The sequence below is a fragment of the Hibiscus syriacus genome, unplaced genomic scaffold (assembly GCF_006381635.1).
Source record: "Hibiscus syriacus cultivar Baekdansim isolate YM2019G1 unplaced genomic scaffold, ASM638163v2 tig00111708_pilon, whole genome shotgun sequence".
Classification (NCBI taxonomy): Eukaryota; Viridiplantae; Streptophyta; class Magnoliopsida; order Malvales; family Malvaceae; genus Hibiscus; species Hibiscus syriacus.
The window spans coordinates 1695723-1718582 of NW_024063159.1; the positions used below are offsets into that span (position 1 = coordinate 1695723).

The 22860-nt window shown below is 34.8% G+C and overlaps 2 protein-coding genes and 1 pseudogene across 5 annotated transcripts; 1 reads left to right on the forward strand and 2 right to left on the reverse strand.

Moving 5' to 3' along the window:
• LOC120168014 overlaps nt 1-22860 on the reverse strand; it is a 55448-nt pseudogene that overhangs the window by 7258 nt on the left and 25330 nt on the right.
• LOC120168015 (general transcription factor IIH subunit 2-like) lies at nt 929-4226 on the reverse strand. Of its 4 annotated transcripts, none has more exons than XM_039176883.1 (5): nt 4108-4226; nt 3255-3559; nt 2294-2755; nt 1530-1905; nt 929-1334 (listed from the first exon to the last, which is right to left on the reverse strand). In XM_039176883.1, the coding sequence occupies exons 2-5, from the start codon at nt 3531-3533 to the stop codon at nt 1186-1188; spliced, it is 1266 nt and encodes a 421-aa protein (XP_039032814.1). In that variant the 5' UTR covers nt 3534-3559; nt 4108-4226; the 3' UTR covers nt 929-1185. The 4 variants fall into 4 exon arrangements, with proteins under 4 accessions (XP_039032814.1, XP_039032813.1, XP_039032812.1 ...); XM_039176882.1 differs by having other exon boundaries at nt 3255-3569; XM_039176881.1 differs by having other exon boundaries at nt 3255-3600.
• On the forward strand, nt 6912-11214 carry LOC120168016 (isovaleryl-CoA dehydrogenase, mitochondrial). Its single transcript, XM_039176884.1, has 15 exons — nt 6912-7067; nt 7181-7264; nt 7356-7413; nt 7589-7713; nt 7806-7850; nt 8090-8138; nt 8241-8350; nt 9070-9146; nt 9626-9676; nt 9769-9833; nt 10142-10296; nt 10378-10418; nt 10499-10553; nt 10888-10944; nt 11046-11214. The coding sequence occupies exons 1-15, from the start codon at nt 6957-6959 to the stop codon at nt 11190-11192; spliced, it is 1230 nt and encodes a 409-aa protein (XP_039032815.1). The 5' UTR covers nt 6912-6956; the 3' UTR covers nt 11193-11214.

Sequence of the window (22860 nt, forward strand, 5' to 3'; positions counted from 1 at the left end):
AATTTCATATATCCATTTGCAAATGCGGATATGAGTTTTGCTACACCTGTGGAGCTCCGTGTTCTTTAAAAAAATTAGTTGCTGGTTTAGCTCACCAAAATTTTTACCTTTTTTTTAACAATAGGTAAAATCTATTAATACTATATAAACCTTAATATAAACATAAATTAATAAATTAAACAAAAAATTATCAAAAGAGTGTAAAAAGCAATTCAAAGTCTAAACCGTAAAGTAGCAATCATCAAATGCATTAAAATAATACTTAAGAGTTTATTTTTGGGTTTAGTAAAATAATAATTATTAATTAATAATTTAGTATTTAGTATTTTTTGTTATTTATTAGAAAATTAATCTTTTTATAGCTATTAGTAAATTAGTATGAATGAAATAATTTTTTAAGATAATTATTAAAAAGTTACTGAAAAAATTAATGAACTGCTCGTGAACTTATTAAGTCGAGTTCAACTCAACTCGTTAAGGGAGCTCGAGTCGAGTTGTTAAGGTCTCAAATTGAGCTCGAGTTCAAGTCCAATCAACTCAAGTTGTACTTTTACCTAGTTCTGATCGAGTTGAGTTCGAGTAGCTTAACTCATTAAGCACCTATATAAGACTCATAACACCTATAAGAAATTAACTTACAATTTCTATAATAATTAATGATTGGTGACTATACACCTAATTAACAAACATATGTACTTGAATGAGGAAAAAACACACAATAGCCTGATACGAAACGATTATGCTTGGTTGTATACGACGGTAATTTCTTGTTCAATAACTCTTACACGTGCACTTCCATCACTAACCCAAACCTGGTTGCCGGAAGAGGAATATTCGGATGACGGTGATCCAGAAGTGGCGGTGAAAGCCATAGTTTCCGGCTTTATCAGAGTAACATTCACTTGGAAGGGTTGGCAACATAGGGAGCTGTTTCAAAAAGGGTTGATTTCATGGGACCAAAGGAGCAAAATAAATATTAGCATTCTATTAAAAAGATGAGAAAAATACTGAATTTTCAGCAAATGAAACCATGTCCCAAAGTTCTCTATATAATATATGGTGTCACAAAATATTAAATCCAATCGTCGAAGTTGGGAAATTCCCAGAAAATGTTCCAAGAGAAAGTAGCATATGACACGGGAATGGGAGCCACAAAACTATGAATTTCCGCTGCAAAAGTAATTGCTAATCTTCATTTGCAGTGGCTGCCTTGGAATGCCTGAAGCTATCACAACCAGGGCAATTGTGCAGACTCTCGTGAATGTAAATGTCACAGTCCAGGCAGAAGTACCGTTTGCACTTCGGGCACACGACGGCGAGCCCGGCTTTGTTTACTGAGACAAAAGCCAGCAAGCATCAGCCAGGAGAACTATCGAGGAGGAAAGAAGAATGACAGATTACAATGTAACTGCATAATCCGAGTTTAGTTCAGTTGGTTCATGCAGTCAGCCTTAAAACGTAACATATTGTATCACAAGTAAATTCAATCAATATTAGCAGCACTTAATACATTCCTTATCACCACTCACCTGAATCGAGGAGGTTTTGTTGGCACCCGAAACAATTCCTTTGCTGTTTGCGGATTGGATCATTTAGACGAGATGAGGACACCTCGTCGAATGGTGCTATAGGAAAGAGATGATGATATGATCTAGCCAAATGGGGTGAAGACACGAGTGTCAACCCGCAGACACGGCATTCGGTAGGGAGTTCACATGCACGGGCTTTGCACCTGGGACAAGTGTAACCTGCACCTACCTTGGCTTCTTTATGACATGAACAAATTGATATAGAACCCTCAGCTGCTCTTTGTGGGAATCCCATCTTGATCAAATTAGCAACTGCAAATTCTGCTATGGCTGGTGGCGGCGGTGCATGCTCCAATATTAGCTCTTTAAAATGGGACTGCACAAAAACAACACATGAGGAAAAAAATCATTTTTCCACTTCATCTATGGATAAGAAACACATTACATGTCGATTGAAAATGCATAAAAAGAACCAACAACTCCATTTCCCCATGTTCCCAAAACAAAACAAAAAACAACAAATGCAAGGGGGAAAAGAAATTCTCGAGAACAACGTTCAATATATAACATCTACAGACATAGAAAGTCGGAGATCAATGACTAGTCAATGAAATTTCCTTTGGTTTTTCCAAGACAAAGGTCCATTGGATACTTCAAAAAATAGACTTTACCATTCCTTTAAAGTTAGCCTGTCAATTTCAAATCGCCTAGTTTAAGTCAGTTGAGTTTAATATGGTCAATCGTGTGTTTCCTTTTTTTCTTACCTCATCGAGTGCAACAGAGTATGTTCCTCCGGTTTCTTGGCAGAGATGTTTGCATATAAACATTTCTGCAGCGAGGCCAATAACTGAACATCTTATTTTAGATTTCCTGCATTTCTGAATGGTCTCCATTATATCTCCAGGATCACAAGTACTGAGAGCAGAATACAGTAAAAGAACTTCACGATGGCCATATGACGGAATTTGATTCAGATAGCCATCTACGAGATCCAATGCATTCTGCAAGGAGGAATCACCTGAACATTCCAACTTCTTCATCAAAGCGTTGATATGAGACTCAGGACTACCACCGAGATCTGTTAAGCAGCTAGCAACCCCATCTTTTATAGTCACAATGCCAACTTGACTAAGAGGATTCTGGTAAAAGAACTCCCGGATAAAAGCCTCAACATGTTTTGCAATGACAGCAATTCGACTTGGTCGAAAATCCATCTCCGAAGCTGCCTAAATATAGTAAAAAATAATCAGTTGTTCGTATATAGAACCAATAAATTTCAACTATTTTTAACTTCAAGATGATTGAAACAAATAACCAATTTTCAGACAAATCGCTTAACTCATGCAAGGCATATATCAACGAGAAACTTCAATGAAAATTCCACAAAAATGCTTCTTGGCCTTTTCTCTAGGCGAGCAAAGACGGATGGATAAGTTATGGGATCCAGGACTCTATTAAACACAAGCTTGTGATTGACAATATCGTAAACTAGTGTGAGTTGAGATCACTTAAAACTACAAACTGCTCATCATGATTATGAAACTCAATTCCTAGAAGTAACCAAATCAAAATCTAGATAATAATGCTAATCAAACTTGATTGTTATGCTACAAAATTTACGCACTCTAAAACAAAATTTCGATTCTCTTTATTTGAAAAACAACATATTTAGTCAAAACAAGCAAAATCTTAAACTAGAGTGACAATGAGGGTGAAAAATGGTACCTTGGAAAGATCGATAACAATGTAAAGATAACGAATGAGACCCTTTTGTATCCGAGCAGCAGTGGATGAAAGCGAACGAAGGCGCCGACGATACTGTGAATGATAAAGTGCCTGGTTGTCAATGGGGCGAAGCATCCCCGATTCATCCTCTTGCAAAGATTCCCACGATCTCTCATCGGTGTAAGTTCTCTCCCATGCATCAAGATCCCCATTCACATCATCTTCCTCATCATCCTCTTCAACTCCACCATTGATCCGTTTTCCCGCTCCGTTGTTCATTCTTCCTTAAACCAACAATGTTAACCCTTCTTACAACTTAGATTAGGTTAGGCTCTACCAATGCGTCCTAAAAATCACAAAATTTTAGCATCAAATCTTCTAATAAAATGGGCGAATTAAACAAAAAAATCTATTTAGCAAACTAAAAACGTCAACACCAATTTTTTAAAACAACTACACATACCATAAAATCAACCCCCTCTGTAATAACAATAATAATAATGTTTAAATCTTCAAAAATATTAGTTGTTTGCCGATATAATTCCAAAGGCAATATTTTTGTTTTCAATTTTGCTCCCAAAAGCAACAAAAAGGGAAATTTAAAGTTTCATGAGAGTGCAAGGGAACTGTTCGAGGAAATGAGTGAACTAACAAAAAAAAGTTTGCCAGATTTTGATTAAAGACTGGGATTTGAGACGACCCATTATATAGAATAAGCTAAAAATCAAATCAAAGGGAGAAAAATCAAATACTTTGTAAGAACAAGGTTACAATTAGAAAACAGAAACCAAAACATATAAAAGAAAGTTAAAGCTTTTCTTTTCTCTTAAAGAGAGGGAGAGTAAATAATCACCTGGAATTTCCAGAAAACCTGAAAAATAGATGCTAAACTGAATCAAAACCAGACTATTGAGTGCCAATGCTTGTGCTTGATTACTTATATCTTGAAATTTTCAGCCTTTTTTTCTATTCATTTCACTACCAAAAACGAAAAGAAAAAGGCTACGCCCGATTACTGCTTAACCTTTTGGTTCCCAAAGCTATAATTTTGGCTTATTTCTTGAAAAGTCCCTTAAACTATTGTAACTTATTTTAACAAACCCTTATAGTTTTTTTAATCTAAATAACCCCATATCCTTAAATGCATACTCTTAAAATCCATTAATTTTAATTTTTTGTTTTAAAATATATTACAAATTTATTAGATGTAAAAGATTTATATAAACGTTTAACCATACACTTCATAGCAGTATATATAAATACTTTTAATAAAATAACTAATTAATAGTTAACTAGATAATAACACATCATATTTTACAATAAGATCTTTAGTCATTGACTAAAGATAATTCATTGACTGAAGCACTCTAATCTTTCACAATTTTACCTTTTTTTTTAATTGAAACGACACTGAATTTTGTTGAAATAAAAAAAGATACAACCTTAATAATGCCCTCAATTAAAGATAGAATTTTTAGGGACTAAATCCACCAAAAAAAATTGAAACATAAATTGAAATAAAAAAGAAAATTCAAAAGTACAATATTAGTCGAAACTTTCTTTTGAATATGATGTCCATCATCTATAGCAACATGATAATCATCAATAGTGCTCCTTTATCTCTATCCAACTGCACGTTTTAGAGATCATGAAGCAGTGATGAGCGAATCAAAGTAAACTTACATGTTGTTTTGTAAACTATATTTAAATACATCACCAAACCACAACAAAAGAGAATATAACAATTAAAGGACAACCGACAATCGCAAATCAAACACGAACAACGTGAGAATCTCTACAGAATCGCATATCTACCACAAAGATATGCGAACAACTTCCTATAAATTATGGTGACATGTGATAGATGGATGAATTCAAATCTTGACCTTCTTAAGTGAGGGTTAAACGCTTAGTCCTTGAACTAAGCATAAATATTGATTTCATCGGAAATATTGATTACTTTTTTAAGGAAAAACAACGTTCCCTCTATTTATGAAAACACTTGATGAATTCATATTGTTTGAGATGAAAAAAAGAACATAATATTTATTAGAATTTATAATAAAATGAGGACCCTAAAATATTTTTTGTTAGACATTATGATTTTAGTGAGGTTTTAGGAAGAAATTATTACAATTCATTTATTGTAGATTTTTTTATAAAAAAATTATTACAATTCATTTATTAAGATAATAAAGGAGAAAACTAAAAGATTTTTTTTAATCTGATCATAAAAATTATTAAATGAATGATAGCAATTTTTTTGAGAAAATAATTTTTTATTAACAGATTTTTAAAAAATGTGAGGCCCCTACATTTCACATAATACATGTGCAAAAGAATGGGCCATGACATAATATTATATTGATTTCATCTGAAATATATATTAATTAGTCATTTTCTTAATTAATTGATAATATAAATAGAGAAAATAATTTTTTCTTTTATTTAGGAGATCATTTGATGAGTTCATATTGTTATAATTTTTGATAAATTTTAAATTTAATTCTAATCTTAAGTGGACTGAGGACTCTAGGAAAAAGAAGAGAAGTGCTCGTAGTAAATTTAAAAATCATTACCTAAAATAATATAAAATAATAAAAATAACAGTTTGACCAATAAACGAAATGTGTTTATTCTCGTATTGTTATAATTAAAAAAACATAATTAAGATGATACTATTAATAATTTAATACTAATTTAAACTTTAAATACAATTTAATGTCACAATAAAAGTAAACGTAATTTGTTGTCGTGTGGAGTCTTCCGTCCGATAAAACTTTCGAGATAATGTTCTGGAAAAAATTAATTCACGAGATAATGTACTCCCCAGATTAATTGTTCAAATAAGGTGAAATCTACAGTGTTGGCCGTAGGTCGCCATGCCTTCTGGGCAACCTACTAGGTCGCCATGTCTTCCCGGCGAGCTACAAGAGATTGTATGTGTCATGCACGTCCCAACACGCTGGGCATCCGAGGCCATCCGACCGAGCTATACGAGGCCATCCGAGGCCATCCGACCGATGCCATCCGAACGAGCTATTCGAAGGCATCTGAGGGCAGCCGAGCGAGCTATGCGAGGGAACCCAAGGACATCCGAGCAAGCTATACGAGGGCATCCGAGCGACCGAGCAAGAGTAGGTCGCCCGGAGGGCATGGCGACCTATGTGTTGGGACGTGCATGTTCTATGCAACACGTTCATTCTCTCTGTTTGAGAAAGGGTAGGTCGCCCGGAGTGCATGTCGACCTACAAGGTCGCCCGGAGTGCATGTCGACCTACAAGGTCACCCGGAAGGCATGACGACCTACGACCAACACTATGAATTTCACCCTATTTGAACAATTAATCTTGAGAGTGCATTAACTCGTGAATTAATTTCTTCCAAAACATTATCTCGAAAATTTTACCCTAATGTCCTGTATCCTAATCTACAATATAAAAAGACTTTCTTCAAATAATAATAATAATAATAATATACAGAAAGAATAAGACTAAAAGAATAAACCCACGCCTAATTATCTCCTTTCACCAATCAAAACGAACCACGTGTCTGTCACATATTCAGTCCAGCGCACTACACATATCCCCATGCTATATATATATATATATATATATAACGTTTCTTGCTTGTCATCCTCGTCTTCTTCTTCTTCCCTTAATAACAAAAATTAAAGTTTTCAAATAATAAAAAAGAACAAATATGCAGAGGATAATTGCAGCAAGTTCTTTTTGCGGCAAATTTTTGAGAAAAGAAAGACAACGTGCTTTCTTCTCTTCATCATCCTTACTCTTCGATGACACTCAATTACAGGTTATTCTCTTTTTCTAGTAAAAACGAGTGAATTTTTACTTTTAAAATATTATTGGGTTTCATTAGTTTTTCCCCCCAAGTTTCTTTGACTTTTTATGTGTTAATGATGACAGTTTAAAGAGAGTGTTAGGCAATTTGCGCTTGAAAATATTGCGCCTCATGCTTCCAAAATTGATCAATCTAATTCTTTCCCCAAGGTCCGAATTAAGTTAATCTCTCTCTTTTTAGATTTTTTTAAAAAAAATTCATTTATTTGAATATTGTTTTCCACTTCATTCATTTATGCAGGAAGTTAATTTATGGAAGCTCATGGGGGATTTTAATCTCCATGGAATAACTGCGCCAGGTAAATATTATGTTCTATTATTATCAATTCAACCTCATTTTCACCCTTTTACTTTAAGTGTGAGATTCAAATGGATTCAATGGAATTTTTGCCGATAACATGTTCATTTGATCGGTACTTCATTAATGAAGAAAAGCACTTTTTCGTTCCATTTTTTTTTCTTATTCCCTTGTAGAGGAGTATGGAGGACTTGGTCTTGGTTACTTGTATCACTGCATAGCAATGGAAGAAATCAGCCGTGCTTCTGGGTCGGTCGGTCTTTCGTACGGTGCTCATTCTAATCTGTGCATCAACCAGTTGGTAAACCAAGTTGCTGACTCTATGCTGGTGTTCAATTACAATCTGCTTCTTCTAGCAGGCTTAAGGTGATTTTCGTTTTTATGGTTTTGCAGGTGAGGAATGGAACTCCTGCCCAGAAAGAGAAATACTTACCCAAGGTTCTATTTTGATCATCCCACTTTTATTAATTCCCTATATATTGTCTTATTTCTGATAAATTCTTTCAAATGACTAGTTTTTTTTTTCTGTATCCGACATCATTGTTTTTTCATAATCATGTGATGTTTTATGGACAAGTTATACATAAATAAAAACATTGGCACTCTGCTAACTTGTATTATTTGTTATTTTGGATTCTCTCTCGCTTATGAGATAACCAGTATCTCGCTTTTTGTAGCTCATCAGTGGAGAGCATGTAGGAGCCCTTGCTATGAGTGAACCCAATGGTAACTTACAAAAACTTTTTCTTATGTCTTACATTTATTAACATTCATAAGGCTGAACAATTTTTAATTATTTGAACCAGCTTGTTTTTGCAATCTCTACAGCTGGATCAGATGTTGTTAGCATGAAGTGCAAAGCTGATCGGGTTGATGGGGGTTATCTTCTCAATGGGAACAAGATGTGGTGCACTAATGGTCCAGTTGCCCAAACATTGGTATACCTATTGAGAATTCCTTTACATTATTTGGCATGGCTATGGTTAACTTTCTGTTTCCTAGTTTTACTTATTTTTGCTACATATATATTCCTTGAGAAATGTGTGTGTCTATATCTGTTTTACTTTTAGCTTCCTTTAAGCTAAATTAAAAGGCTCTAATTGTATTCTATAGATGCAACAGAGGCTGCCCAAGTTGACTTTGTAGTAGAAACTGTTCTGTCAATGATTTTTTTTGTTGGTCTGTTCTTGATTCTTCCAAGCACCAAATATACCATTGTGCTAAAGTTTTTATTTTTCTCTGTTAAAACTTTCAAACAGTTGGAGAGGTTTCAAGTCCACCAGTTTAGGATTTAGCAAAATGTCGTTTTACTCATATGTGGTGATTGTTGAATTTCTTCGAACAATTTTTTCATGATATATCGAATACAAGGTTTTATGGTATAATGTTTTTGTGTAAAATGTTGTTTTACTTATATGTGGTTACCTGTGAATCAAGTGCTTTCTGCTCGTTTTAAGCTGCATGCAGTAGCATTCAGCAGATAAACCATTTGATTGAGTAGAAAACAGTTTCTACACAGTCCTTCGGTGGAAAATTTCTTTTCAAGAGGATCTGGTCGTAAAAGCTATGCCTGATATAGATAAAGTTATCCTTTCTGCTTCACTATACAACTTCTGCAATAATTTCTTGTTTTATACTTATTCATCGACTCTTTTAGGTTGTTTATGCAAAGACAGATGTCACAGCTGGCTCAAAAGGAATCACAGCATTTATTATTGATAAGGGGATACCTGGGTATGTGAATCACAGTTATCTAATTATTTTATATTCTAGAAGATGGGAAAGTTGAACATTTCGTATGCAGATAAAAGATATCGGGTTATAGTCGAGACATGAACTCTTTACTAGGGTCCTGCATGACAGAAATAAACAATTCTGATTACGATAACATGTATTAGGCAAGGCATTATACCTATTGCCTTTCTGGAATTCCAATGCAACTTATTTTTTCTCATATAAATATTTCTAGACATAAAAGGTATCTAGACATAAGGACCCATGTTACCCCTTTCTAAATTGCCAATAGATTGCTGGTATTAATGAACTTTAAATATATAAAATCTCTCTCGTGCTCATCCCGTCACTTTTTAGATATACCTTTCCTTGAGTATCTTTTTATTTGGTAAAATAAGACCTATATATAGAACTGTAATTTGATAGCAAAATGAGATACTGAATTTGTTCATTAATTTTTCGATTTTGCCACTATGCAGATACTCCACTGCTCAGAAATTGGACAAACTTGGGATGCGAGGAAGTGATACGTATGTTTGCATTGCTGTAAATGAAGTTGTATATTTTTTAACTCCAATTCTGCCCCTATCTTTCATACTAACAATGGTGATAATCTGAGCAGATGTGAGCTTGTCTTTGAGAATTGCTTTGTTCCAGAGGAAAATGTTCTTGGAAAAGAAGGAAAAGGTTTTGCATCTCTGAAAGTTTTTCCCTCTTCTTCATGGAATAGGAAGGAAATATTGACCAATAGTAGATAGTTTAGGATGGTGACAATATGCTGCATTCCTAATCAGATGACATCATGGACTTTTTATATTATCCATCTGCTTTAAAATCTAATAATATTTATTCAAAAACTGCAAGAGGAGTCTTAGTTTGTATTCTTAATTACGCCAGTACTATGTAAAGTAGTTGTTCATGTTTCTGATACAGTTGTGAGGAAATATTATATTTTCTTGTATTATATTATAATTGAAGGTGTTTGTTTGTTTCAGGGGTTTATGTACTAATGTCAGGACTAGATTTGGAGAGACTTGTTTTGTCTGCTGGGCCGGTTGGTATAATGCAGGCATGTCTTGATGTTGTCCTTCCTTACATACAAGAGAGGTCACAGTTTGGCCGTCCGATTGGGGAATTTCAGTTTATACAGGTTTGTAATAGAAGTTATCCTGATCATGTTTTGTGGTTGCTTGTCTTATAATATTGGATTGAATTGTTATTGCGATTACAGGGAAAAGTTGCAGACATGTATACTTCTCTGCAATCATCACGGTATAGTTTCGTGATATAAATTTCTAGTCTTTCTAAAGTCGATTCTTGTATGGCAGAAGTTGACAATGTTCGTTTTTCAGGTCCTACGTCTATTCTGTTGCAAGGGACTGTGACAACGGGAGAGTTGACCCTAAGGTTCCTTTTATTTTCCCTCCTGTTCCTGGTCCAAAAAAATTTCTCGATATTTTTCTTTCTTCTTTCGTAAAAAAACAGAAGTTTTACTTATTCTTGTATGAACATTTCCCAACCAGTTCTTTCAAATATATTGGTTGGTGAAAAAAGGGTGCTAAAGCTATGGTTTCCATGGTCTTTCAAATAGTCACAGTTATTATTATTATTATTTTTTTGATGATAAGTCAGTTATTATGAATTCTTGATAACTTTCATATGGCCTGTTTTTTTTTCCTTCTTTTTAAATACATTTTTACATGAACAAGAATATATGACTTTTGTGAATGCAAAATTTCAGGACTGTGCTGGAGTTGTACTGTCTGCTGCAGAACGAGCCACTCAAGTTGCTTTGCAGGTGAAAGATTTGTGATTCATTCACATGGATATCAAGTATATTCTGTAACTTGTGATGAATGGAAATCATGTGTATCTGTGTTTGAATTCGGGTTTTTGCAGGCTATACAATGTTTAGGAGGTAACGGATACGTAAACGAATACACAACCGGCCGTCTGCTTCGAGATGCCAAGCTCTACGAAATCGGAGCAGGGACTAGTGAGATCAGAAGAGTGGTTATTGGTCGTGAGCTTTTTAAGGAACAATAAGAGAGGCTTGGACAGTGTCGTTTGAAAAACTGAAGATTTACATGCTTGTAGTCTGTAGATACCATATACATAACAGTTCTCAGAAATAAATCATCTGTTTCTCAGAAACATGATATAGTTTTGAAAACAACCCATTTCATAATTCATTCTGGTTAAAAATCACTTATATCAAAGTGAGTCATTTCAACATTTATATGGGCTTTGAAATGACCCCATTAACACAATGAATGTACAATTTGCAAAACACCAAAAGCTTGAATCACCTTCAATCCACTTCATTTGTCCAAATACCATGATAATTATTTCACAAACCCACATTTAGCTATATGTTCCAAATTTGACAAATGACAAGTACTTGGTAGATAGAAATCTTCTTCGCAGTATTTAACTTGTACCACACATAGCAAACACATCGAGGACGACGGTTACAACAACATTAAAACAAACAAACAATCTTTGACGACTGTTGGAGAGGATGAATCCGGCTGCCCCACCGAGGAAGACTTCGATGCTTCCATTATCACTGGTGCTTGTTCCAAACAACTTTGTGTATCATCGCTACCCCTTCCTATTGTCATCTTCTCCACTTCTTCTTGGGTATATATATGGATCTTTGACACCACATCACAGAATTCACTTCACAACAAATGGAGGGAACGAAAACCGAAACACTCAATTATAGAAGAGTTACTTGAAATAAAAAACGAACATAGAGGAAAGAGATTTATAATCGCTCATGCAAGGATAGTGGAGAACAAGGAAAGTGACACTTACTGCCAAGGGTCATCTCCAACCACCATTACAACATTCTCACTAACAGTGTAAAAAAACCGCCATCCTTTATCTGGATCACTTAAAAAGCCTTCCATACCGAATAGACATTCTAGTTCAGTCACCAAGTCATCATATCCGTACAGTTTCGAGGGGTCAAGAGCTCTTCCAACCAAGCTGCCTTGCTTGTGAACCTTTCAGCCAGTGGAATGGAAGTCAGTAGGAGAGGAACAGGAAGTAAAGTTAATTCAACTACGACCCGAATATAAACTTACCTTTATACAACTCCTCTTACCAGAATTTTGGGAGCTCGGATTAGGCGACTCAACATTCAAAGAGAACCCAAAGAGTTTAAATCCAGCAACATTTCTTTGGAGTCCTGTTGGTTCCTTGAATTGTTTTCGGAGCAGGACCGGGAATATTCTCCAACAGATTATGCTCATTCAGCAAATTTGGTTTCCTGACCCCGTCCATGAGAACCCCTACCCCTGTCTTGATCGAGGAAGCATTGAATGAGACATTACCTCTCAGAAGTGGAGATGGATAAGAGCTCGCCATCGGTTCCTGGTCGGTTTTGTAAAATTCACTATAAGGAAAATACATACTTCGTAGGCATTCCGATGCTAGTGGATAGCAATCGGTTTTCAGTGATTGATGCATGTTGTAAGAAACTAAGAATTGCAGCCAAGATTGGTTTTCGCCCAAGCACCAAGGTTGAGATCAGCCTTTTGTGTCAGGGATCTCAACGGACAAATTTCTTGACCTTGCAAGACCTTCGGAAACCTATTAGATTCCGCAAAGCCTGCATAAGCAGTAGAGCTAACCCTCATATAGTCGCTAATATTACTCTTTTCGATCCCTGTTGATGCCAGGCTTTGATGATGTGCAGGAGATTGCATCTCATAATCTAGCGGGCGGTTTACAGTACCAAGTCCGTTTAAGGGTGATACGAAACCTACATTTTCTTGACCTTAGAGGATCTTAAAGATTCCTCTAAGTCTAAAAATCGACTCCCCCCTGAAGAAAGGAACATATGGAGCATACATTAACATTAATCGATTATAAATTTGCAACAGCATTGCCACCTTACAGAGACTTTTACCTGTGATGGGGGTGTCAGGTGCAGCAGCCTGCGGACCTGTTCGCATTTTCTTCAACCTTGGTGAAGACTGAATATCCAAAGGTGGGAGAGAAACAGAAGGATCGATTTCCCAAGGTGAGACTCTCTGGCGATCGATCACCGAACTTGTTGTGTCGTAACCGGTTTTTGTCCAGGCACGAATTTTTATTTGGCGGGGATAAAAATAATTTTGATTAAAAAATATTTTGGGAGTCGCCATTGACCTTTTGGGGTTAGGTAGGTCAAATACCTAAAAAAATCTTTTAAAATAGCTTTGAATAAAACATAATTTAAAAGATAAAATTGGTCTGCGTATAACAAAAAAATTTAGTAAAACATGATTCGTGGTCGATTACGTTTAGGGAATGATTAGCACCCCTATAACGCCCAAAATTGGTACTTTATTAATTATAAATTGTCTCTATTATTAGAAATTTTAAAAATTCAAAAATATATTTAATTTATAATCTTATTATTTCAAATTTATTAGTATCTTTAATAAAATCTATTAATTTATAAATAAGATATTTATTTATTAAGAAATATCAGAAAAGGATTTCTAGGTGCCTTAAGACAGCTCTTTTCTTCGATATTAAATAAATATTAATAAAAAATTAGTATATATTTTATAGAGTAAAAAAAAAATCAGAAACGGACTTTTATGTGCTTTAAGACAGTCATTTTCTTTAATATTAAATTAAAACATACTTATAATAAAAAGTATTCTATATTAAATTTATAAATAAGATTTTGAATAAATAATATATATATATATATGATTAAGTAATAATAAAAAATGATAAATAACTAAAATATAAAAGAAATTACAATTATAGAATTAAATCACAAGATATATAAAACTTATGGTCAAAATTATATAAAAATTAATTATTAAATTATAGAATATAAACAATTAATGGCCATAGTTATAAATATTATGTAGTATATACATTAAAAATGTAATTTAACCCTAAAAAATTAATACGGGACTAAAATAAATTTTAATAAAGTTTAAGGGATTAATTATAATATGTACCTAAATTACTAGTCAGGATTAAAATAAATATTATTGAAAGAGTAAGGACTAAATACATATTTTACCTTAATTATTTATATAAATATTCGGTCAGGACTAAATTATAAGAAAATAAAATTAAAGGACTAAATCACGACATATAGGAAATGATTTCAGTGACTAAAATGGAATGTTACAAAACTAAGATGGCTGCGGAAAGGGTTTGTCCATGTGTGTAAATTACGTATATACCCCTTCCTAAAACGACGTCGTTTGGGAAGGGGTATATATTTCCCCAAACGGCTGGCCCAAAGGGCCAGCATCCTCATTTCTCTCCTTCTTCTTCTCTCTCTAACTGAGAGAGTTATAAAAATCTCTCGCTTCTCTATAAAACAGAGAGACATGACACCGGCCGGCAGCCGTCTTCCGGTGTTGTCCCTGTCGCCGGCCACCGCATCCGGTGTCCGGAAAAAAAACTTTTTACACCAAAATATAGATCGGACCGTCCTAATGACGGTTCTGGTAACCGTTTCTCTTAAAAAGCTCCTGATCGGAGCAAATCTAGGAAAATACCTTCGGGTTTTCGAAGGCCTTCGGTGATGTTTGGAGGCTCATGTGAACTCTGGCGCCGGCGCGGCTTCATCGGTAAGTATCCCTCGTATTTTCCTTGCTATTTTGGTGTTTTATGGTTGCTGGGTTGTTCGTTCCTCTCTGTCTCCTTTTTTTTGTCTTTTGCAGGTAAACCGAGGCTTTATAGCCATTCTGGTACTGGCCTCAGACCGGTTAATATGGTGGTAGTTTGGTGAGGCTTTATAGAACGGCGACACGTGTGCGGCTGGCAACGTTTATGGAGCCTTTATTTGGGTGTCGTGGCAGCGGCTGAAACGGAGTGAAGTGGCGGCAAAAGCAACGACGGCCACGTGGCCCTTGGGTGATGATACCCTAGGGTTTTGTCTGGAGCCATCTGGGACGTTGGATCAAATCAGATCCAACGGTGGAAAGAGAGAGGCGGCTGGATGAAGATGTTGAAACCCTAGTTGGGTTTAGGGTTTCCATTGGGCTGTTGTAACTGGGGCGGTTATTGTTGGGTTTGTAAATGGGCCTCTGGGCCTGCAATGTATTAATTAATTATTTAATAATAATAATATAACATAATAATAATAATAATAATAATAATAATAATAATAATAATAATAATAATAATAATAATAATAATAATAATAATATAAGCAAATAAGAAAAAAACTAGTGTCTTCAGCTGCCCCTCTTTGCTCATTCTTGTGTTAACGAGAATAGAGCAAAGACAAAAAGACAATAAGTTTTTTTTTTTTATTTGTCTTCACTTAGAAATGTTGAACAAGTTTTTCTTTGGGATTAGTTCTTCTCATTATGAACTTTTCCACAGGGGATGATAATTTATCTCCTTCTTCAGATGAGTTCTTATTATGAACTTCTTCTGGAAATGTTGATATTGATCGATCTTATTCTTCATCTTCAGATGAGTTCTTCTCATTATGAACACTTCTGGAAATGTTAATCCTCAAGTAAGGTTCTTCTTTCATTTAACTCCATAGGAGATGAATCAAGGCAAGGTTGAACAAGTTCTTCCTCTTTAGATGAGTTCTTCTCATTATGAACTTCTTCTGGAAATGCTGATGCTGATATATCTCCTTCTGTGATAGAATCATACAAAAAGTTGAACAAGTTCTTCTCATTATGAACTTTTTCTTCCTCTTCAGATAAGTTCTTCTCATTATGAACCTTCTGAAAATGTTGATGCTGATCTATCTCCTTCTGTGATAGAATCGAGCAAAAGGTTGAACAAATTCTTCTCATTATGAACTTCTTCTTCATTTTCAGATAATTTCTTCTCATTATGAACTTTCTGGAAAAGTCTATCCATTAAGTGATAAATTCGAGCAAAATGTTGAACAAGTTCTTCGCATTATGAACTTCTTCTCCTTCTTCAGACGAGTTCTTCTCATTATGAACACTTCTGGAAATGTTGATGTTGATCTATCTTCTTCTGTGATAGAGTCATGCAGAAGGTTGAACAAACTCTTCTCTTCAGATGAGTTCTTCTCATTATGAACTTTCTCTGGTAATGCTGATCCATTAAATGATGAATTCAAACAAAAAGTTGAATAAATTCTTCTCATTATGAATTTCTTCTTCCTTCTTCAGATGAGTTCTTCTCATTATGAACTTTCTCTGGAAAAACTGATCCATCATGTGATGGATTTGAGCAAAAGGTTGAATAAGCTCTTCTCATTATGAACTTCTTCTTCCTTCTTCAGATGAGTTCTTCTCATTATGAACTCTTTCTGGAAATGTTGATCCATTGTGATGGATTTGAATCTTTGCTAAAATCTTTGAAATTCCTGTCAACATTTAACATGGATAAAATGAATGGAAATGCACCTATTTTTGCAAATGCCTAAATATGATGCATGAATATTAAGTTCATTTTTATTTGATTTCAAATTGGTGAACTCGGTCTTTCTTCAATTGTGTAGAAATCCAATAAATCTTTCCTCTTCGAATGGAGAATCTATCATCTTTGAAGAGTGTAGATGTAGATATGCCTGAATTTTTGCATGATGTCACAAAACCACTTGAGAATAAAACTCAATAGTATAGGCTCTTGAAAAGCCCGCACTCATGCAACATGTTGATTCTGATAACTACTTATCTGATTATGAAGTGATCTTTCAAGATGATTTCACAGATATTGATAGTTCTTCTGATACCGAGGAAATCCTGAATTCTGATTCTGATGAAGAGAGTAAACTGTTATACTTGACGAAAATGGTATACTCAAATGCTAAGTCTTCAATAGTCATAGAGATATGGTCCTGATTCATCAATTGCAGAGTTGACAGATTTTATATGTGCTACTCAAATAGTTAAGGCTGCTGACGCACTTATTCTGATAAAAGATAGGAAGTCATTATGCAATGATCCCAATTATAAGAAGAGGTGAAACTTGGGCTATGGTTTAGAAAAAGAAGAAGCAGAAGTAGCTTGAAAAGAAACTTCTTAATGAAGACGATAATGCAGTTCATCTTCCTAATCCAATGATTGGTTTTGGAGTTCCTACTGAAACAAATCAGATAACTCAAAGAACATTTCTAGAAGATGCTATTGGGCCTCCTTATTTCTACTATGATAACATAGTATTTGCTCCAGTTATATTTGGTCTGAAATGTCATGGTACTTCTACGATGTAGAGCCAGAATTTGTAAATTCGAAGCCTTTTTGTACTGATGCACGGAAAATGTGCTATATTCATAATCTGCCAATTGAGAACATATTTCCTCTTGTTCCACTTCCAAATAACTCTATGATGGTAATAATTTGTTTGCTTTTCAACAATGTTTGCAAACGTTGATAAGACTTACTTTGGATTCCATGTACTTAAAAGTATTAACATAAAGTGATATTCAGAAATCTTTAGCTTATTTCAAAATTATGTTAATCCATTTACAAAAGAGTAAATTGAATTTCAAAAAAAATAAATTAAATTTCAAAAATAATAAATTGAATTTAGAGAAAATAAACTTAGAATTTATTAATAAATAGATAGAATTATATTCAAAGTTATGGCAAGCATAGGAATGATAAAAATTCAAATGACTCAACAAATTATTAACATAAGTATTTCTAAATTAATCAAATTGATACAATTTAGAGCACTGATGTAAGCTAATGTCTGTAAGATTTCAAACGTTGCCAGAATGCTTGTAGATGTAAAGTTCCTCCCAAAATATCAACTTTTAAGAGGGTTCAATTGCCAGATGCCTAGTATCAACATGCATTTGAGCCGCCCTTCCAGGTTTTCAGCTCAAATTATTCCTTTGGTTGCAAGACGACCTTTGCGGGTTTTCATCTTGACCCTCCTTTTTATTTTTTATATTTTTTTCTTTCTTTTTTCAATTCATTTTTTTTCAAGCATAATATTTCTTGACAGAATCTGAGTTTATTGGGTTTCTCAGAACTTTTCCATCCATTTCTGCCAAGATCAACGCTCCTCCGAAAAAGGCCTTTTTTTACAACGTATGGCCCTTCCCAATTAGGCATCCATTTCCCACGAAAATCTTTATGTATAGGCAAGATCTTTTTTAGTACTAGATCACCCTCTTGGAATTCTCTTGGATGTACTTTCTTGTCATGAGACTTCATCATCCGTTTTTGATACATCTGTCCATGGCAAATAACTTTCAATCTTTTCTCCTCAATAAGGTTCAATTGATCAAATCGAGCTTGGATCCATTCAGATTCATCCAATTTTACTTCTCTCAAAATTCAAAGTGATGGAATCTCAACTTCAATCGGTAAGACTGCTTCCATCCCATAGACTAAAGAAAAAGGCGTTGCCCCAGTAGATGTTCGAACAGTAGTTCGATATGCATATAAAGCAAAAGGTAACTTCTCGTGCCAATATTTGTAAGTTTCAGTGGTCTTTGTAATGATTATCTTGATGTTCTTATTTTCCGCTTCAACTGCCCCATTCATCTTTGGACGATATGCCACTGAGTTTGCATGTTTGATCTTAAACTGTGCACAAAGTTCGGTCATCATTTTGTTGTTCAGGTTCAGAGCATTATCTGTAATGATCCTTTCTGGTAGCCCATACCGGTAAATTATTTCTTTCTTTATGAATTTGCAGACTGTAGACCTCTTAATATTGGCATATGAAGCAGCTTCAACCCACTTGGTAAAATAGTCAATTGCCACAAGGATGAAACAATGTCCATTCGATGCTTTTGGTGTGATTGCCCCAATGACGTCTATTCCCCACATAGAAAATGGCCAGGGTGCTATCATTACATGTAAATGAGATGGGGGTACATGAATCTTATCTGTATATATCTGGCATTTATGACATTTCCTTGCATAATCAATGCAATCTGTGTGCATGGTAGCCCAATAATATCCATATCTCATTATTTTCCTAGCCATGGAAAGACCATTTGCATGTGTTCCACATATTCCATTGTGTACTTCCTCAATGATGCTTCTGGATTCGCTATTATTTACACATCTCAATAGCATTTGATCATTGCTTCTTCTGTACAAAATCTCACCATCAAGAAAGTATCCAACAACCATTCTTCTCAATGTTCTTGATATATTGCAAGATATCATAATACCATGGTTTGCCATCTACCTCTTCTTCCACACTGTAGCAATGTGCAGGAATTTTATATACATGCATTTCGATTAGCATTATATCAACTTTCTTAGTTGCCTGAAACATAGCAGCTAATGTAGCCAAAGCATCTGCCATTTAATTTTCCTCTCGAGGGAGATAATTGAAGGTGACTCTCTCAAATTCTTTCACTAATTCGAGGGTAAAATTTCGGTATTCCAACAATTTTGGATCTTTTGTTTCCCATTCACCTCGTAATTGATACACCACTAACGATGAATCTCCATATATCTTGAGACATTTAATTTTTCTTTCTATGGCTGCTTTCAATCCCATGACACAAGCTTCATATTCCACCATGTTATTGGTGCAAAAGAACTCCAGTCTGCTTGTAAAGGGATAATAAATATTTTGTGGAGAAATTAACACTGCCCCGATTCCTCATCCCAAGGCGTTGGATGCTCCATCAAAGTAAAGCTTCCAAGATTCACCATTTGTTCTGACTTCTTCATTCATGGATATGCACAACAAATCTTCATCTGGAAAATTAAAACTCAAAGGCTGATAATCATCTGATACACGACTGGCCAGAAAATCAGCTATGACACTTCCTTTTATCGCTTTTTGGTTGACATATACAATATCAAACTCGGATAATAACATCTGCCATCTAGCTATTCTGCCTGTCAAAGCTGGTGATTCCATTAGGAATTTCAAAGGATCAAGTTTGGATATCAACCAAGTAGTATAATATAACATGTATTGTCTGAGTCTTCGAGTAGCCCACACCAAGGCACAACATAATTTTTGTATTGGTGGGTATCGAATTTCACAATCAGTAAATTTCTTGCTCAGATAATAAATGGTTTTTTCTTTTCTTCCAGATTCATCATGCTGTCCTAGTACACATCCCATCGAATTTTCAAAGACTGTCAAGTAGAGAATTAACGGTCTATCAGGCATTGGTGATACTAAAATAGGGGCATTGGATAAATATTTCTTAATAATATCCAAAGTTTCTTGACATTCATCATTCCAGACTTCAAGATTGTTCTTTCGAAGTAATTTGAACACTGGATCACATTTGTCAGTTAATTGAGAAATGAACCGAGATATATAATTTAATCTTCCCAAAAAGCCTCGAACTTCTTTTTTTGTATTAGGTGGTGGAAGATCTTGAATTGCTTTTACTTTATCTGGATCAATCTCGATTCCTTTTTTGTTGACCACAAATCCCAAAAGTTTCCCGAAAATTACCCCAAAAGTGCATTTAGCAGGGTTGAGCTTTAATTGATACTTCCTCAATCTCTAGAAAAGCTTTCTCAAATTTTGAATATGTTCTTCTTCGGTTCGGGATTTGGCAATCATGTCATCCACATATACTTCAATCCCTTTGTGCATCATGTCATGAAACAAAGTTACCATGGCTCTTTGATACGTTGCTCCTGCATTTTTCAATCCAAATGGCATTACTTTATAGCAGAATGTGCCCCACATGGTTACAAATGTTGTTTTTTACATGTCTTAAGGGTTCATTTTTATCTGATTATATCCTGAAAATCCATCCATGAATGAAAACCATGCATGTCCTGCAGTATTGTGCACCAATGTGTCTATGTGGGGTAAAGGAAAGCTATCTTTCGGGCTAGCTTTATTGAGATCTCTGTAATCCACACACATTCAAACTTTCCCATTTTTCTTTGGTACTGGAACAATGTTGGCTACCCATTCTGGGTATTTGGCTGTCTGTAGGAAACCTGCATTAATCTGCTTCATCACTTCCTCTTTGATCTGCAACAATATTTCTGGCCTCATTCGCCTGAGCTTTTGTTGAACCGGTTTATATTCTGGACTGATTGGAAGTTTGTGCATCACTATATTTGTACTCAAACCAGGCATATCTTGATAAGACCAGGCGAAGATATCTTGATAAGACCAGGCGAAGATATCTTTGAACTCTTGAAGGAGATTTATCAATTCTTATTTTATCTGGATTGTCAAAGTAGTACCAATTTTCACCTCTTTCATTTCTTCATCTGTTCCCAGATTTACAGTCTCAATCTCTTCTTTGTGAGGTAAAATTTGTTTATCTTATTTTTCTACCAGTCTTAATAATTCAGTAGGAACATCACATTCTAGTTCATCCTCACACTCATTGATTTCCTCCAGACATATGGGCTGCTCTAAATTTATCTCTCGATTAAATTTAGGAATAAGCATGCTATTAACATTGTGACACCTGCAAATTTAAGTCGAACATATTTTCGAAAGGATATAGTAAATTTATGAAATAAATGAATGTAAAAAATGTAAAGAATATAAAGAATGATTGACATTTGAGAATTTTAAAGAAAATTTATTATATTTGTATTAGGTGAACTTAACATAATTTCCTTTACAAGATAACAAAAAGTTTTCATATTCTTGGGCTAAACATAAAGATTAGTTCTGAATATTACTCTGTGTTAATATTAAAAACTACAGGGAGGTCTTCAGCAGTCCAATTGTTGAGTGTTTCTCCAGGAAAACAAGGGCGAATTTTAGCCAAGTATTTGCCAGTCTTGTTGTAATTCATGATCATGTTGATAAATAATCCTTCCATAGCTTCTTCAACTATGCTTTGATCTTTTGTCAACTTTTCTTCTTTAAAGACATCAACAAGCTGTTGTTCTACATTAACCGTTCCTCCTGATCTTAACGTAGTCTTTAACTACGGGAAAAACATGTGTTCTTAAGGGATTTCTTCTCCTTTCAACCTTGCCTTTCTATCTTCACATATTCTTTTCATCTCTGTGTTCTTTTGCTGAAAATTGGGTTTGAATCCCAACCCAAAACGATCTTTCTTCATCTTCATATTTACAGGAACTGAACTCCCTTGAAGATTCTTTCCCAAACCTTTCCCAGTTTTAGCTCCGGTGCCTAAAGTTTGTCGTACAGTCATCTTGGTGCAATCAGACAATCTGGGATGTGGAATTTTTCTTCCCTCTGCAATAAAGGTTGCATTGACAAATTCAAAAGCTCGGAAAGAGCATTCGAGAGCATCATCATTGGTTTCAATAAATGGAACATCACTTGTTATAGACGCAATGATTTCTTCCTCAGCTCCTACGCATATTAGTTGTCCATCAACAATGAATTTCAATTTCTGATGTAATGAAGAAGGAACAGCTCCTGCAGAATGAATCCATGGCCTCCCTAATAAACAATTATATGTAGGGTAGATATCCATCACCACAAAGTCAATATTGTACACGATTGGTCCGATCAACAACGGTATTTCCATTTTCCCAAGCACCTCTTTTTGAGTGCCATCAAAAGCTCGCACTACATTCTGATAACTTTTCATGTGCGATTTATCCACCGGTATTCTTTGAAGTGTGACTAGAGGCATCAAGTTAAGAGCGGATCCATTGTCAATCAATACTCCTGGCAAAACATGACCATGACAATGCGTGGTAATATTCAAAGCTTTTACTGACCCCATTCCACCTTCAGGTATTTCATCATCCGTGAACGTTATATAATTGTCAGTGGCTATATGTCCCACAATTCTGTCAAGCTTGTTGAGGGATATATCCTCAGGGATAAAGGTTTGATTAAGCATTTTCAT

Bases quoted from the DNA above. Each gene is read 5' to 3' on its own strand.
- LOC120168015 (XM_039176883.1), bottom strand. From the start codon at position 3,533: ATGAACAACGGAGCGGGAAAACGGATCAATGGTGGAGTTGAAGAGGAT. The intron at 2,756-3,254 runs GTACCATTTTTC...TACTATATTTAG, and splicing joins TTGTTATCGATCTTTCCAAG to GCAGCTTCGGAGATGGATTT. The intron at 1,906-2,293 runs GTAAGAAAAAAA...GTTTTTGTGCAG, and splicing joins ACTCTGTTGCACTCGATGAG to TCCCATTTTAAAGAGCTAAT.
- LOC120168016 (XM_039176884.1), top strand. From the start codon at position 6,957: ATGCAGAGGATAATTGCAGCAAGTTCTTTTTGCGGCAAATTTTTGAGA. The intron at 7,414-7,588 runs GTAAATATTATG...ATTCCCTTGTAG, and splicing joins CCATGGAATAACTGCGCCAG to AGGAGTATGGAGGACTTGGT. The intron at 9,147-9,625 runs GTATGTGAATCA...GCCACTATGCAG, and splicing joins ATTGATAAGGGGATACCTGG to ATACTCCACTGCTCAGAAAT.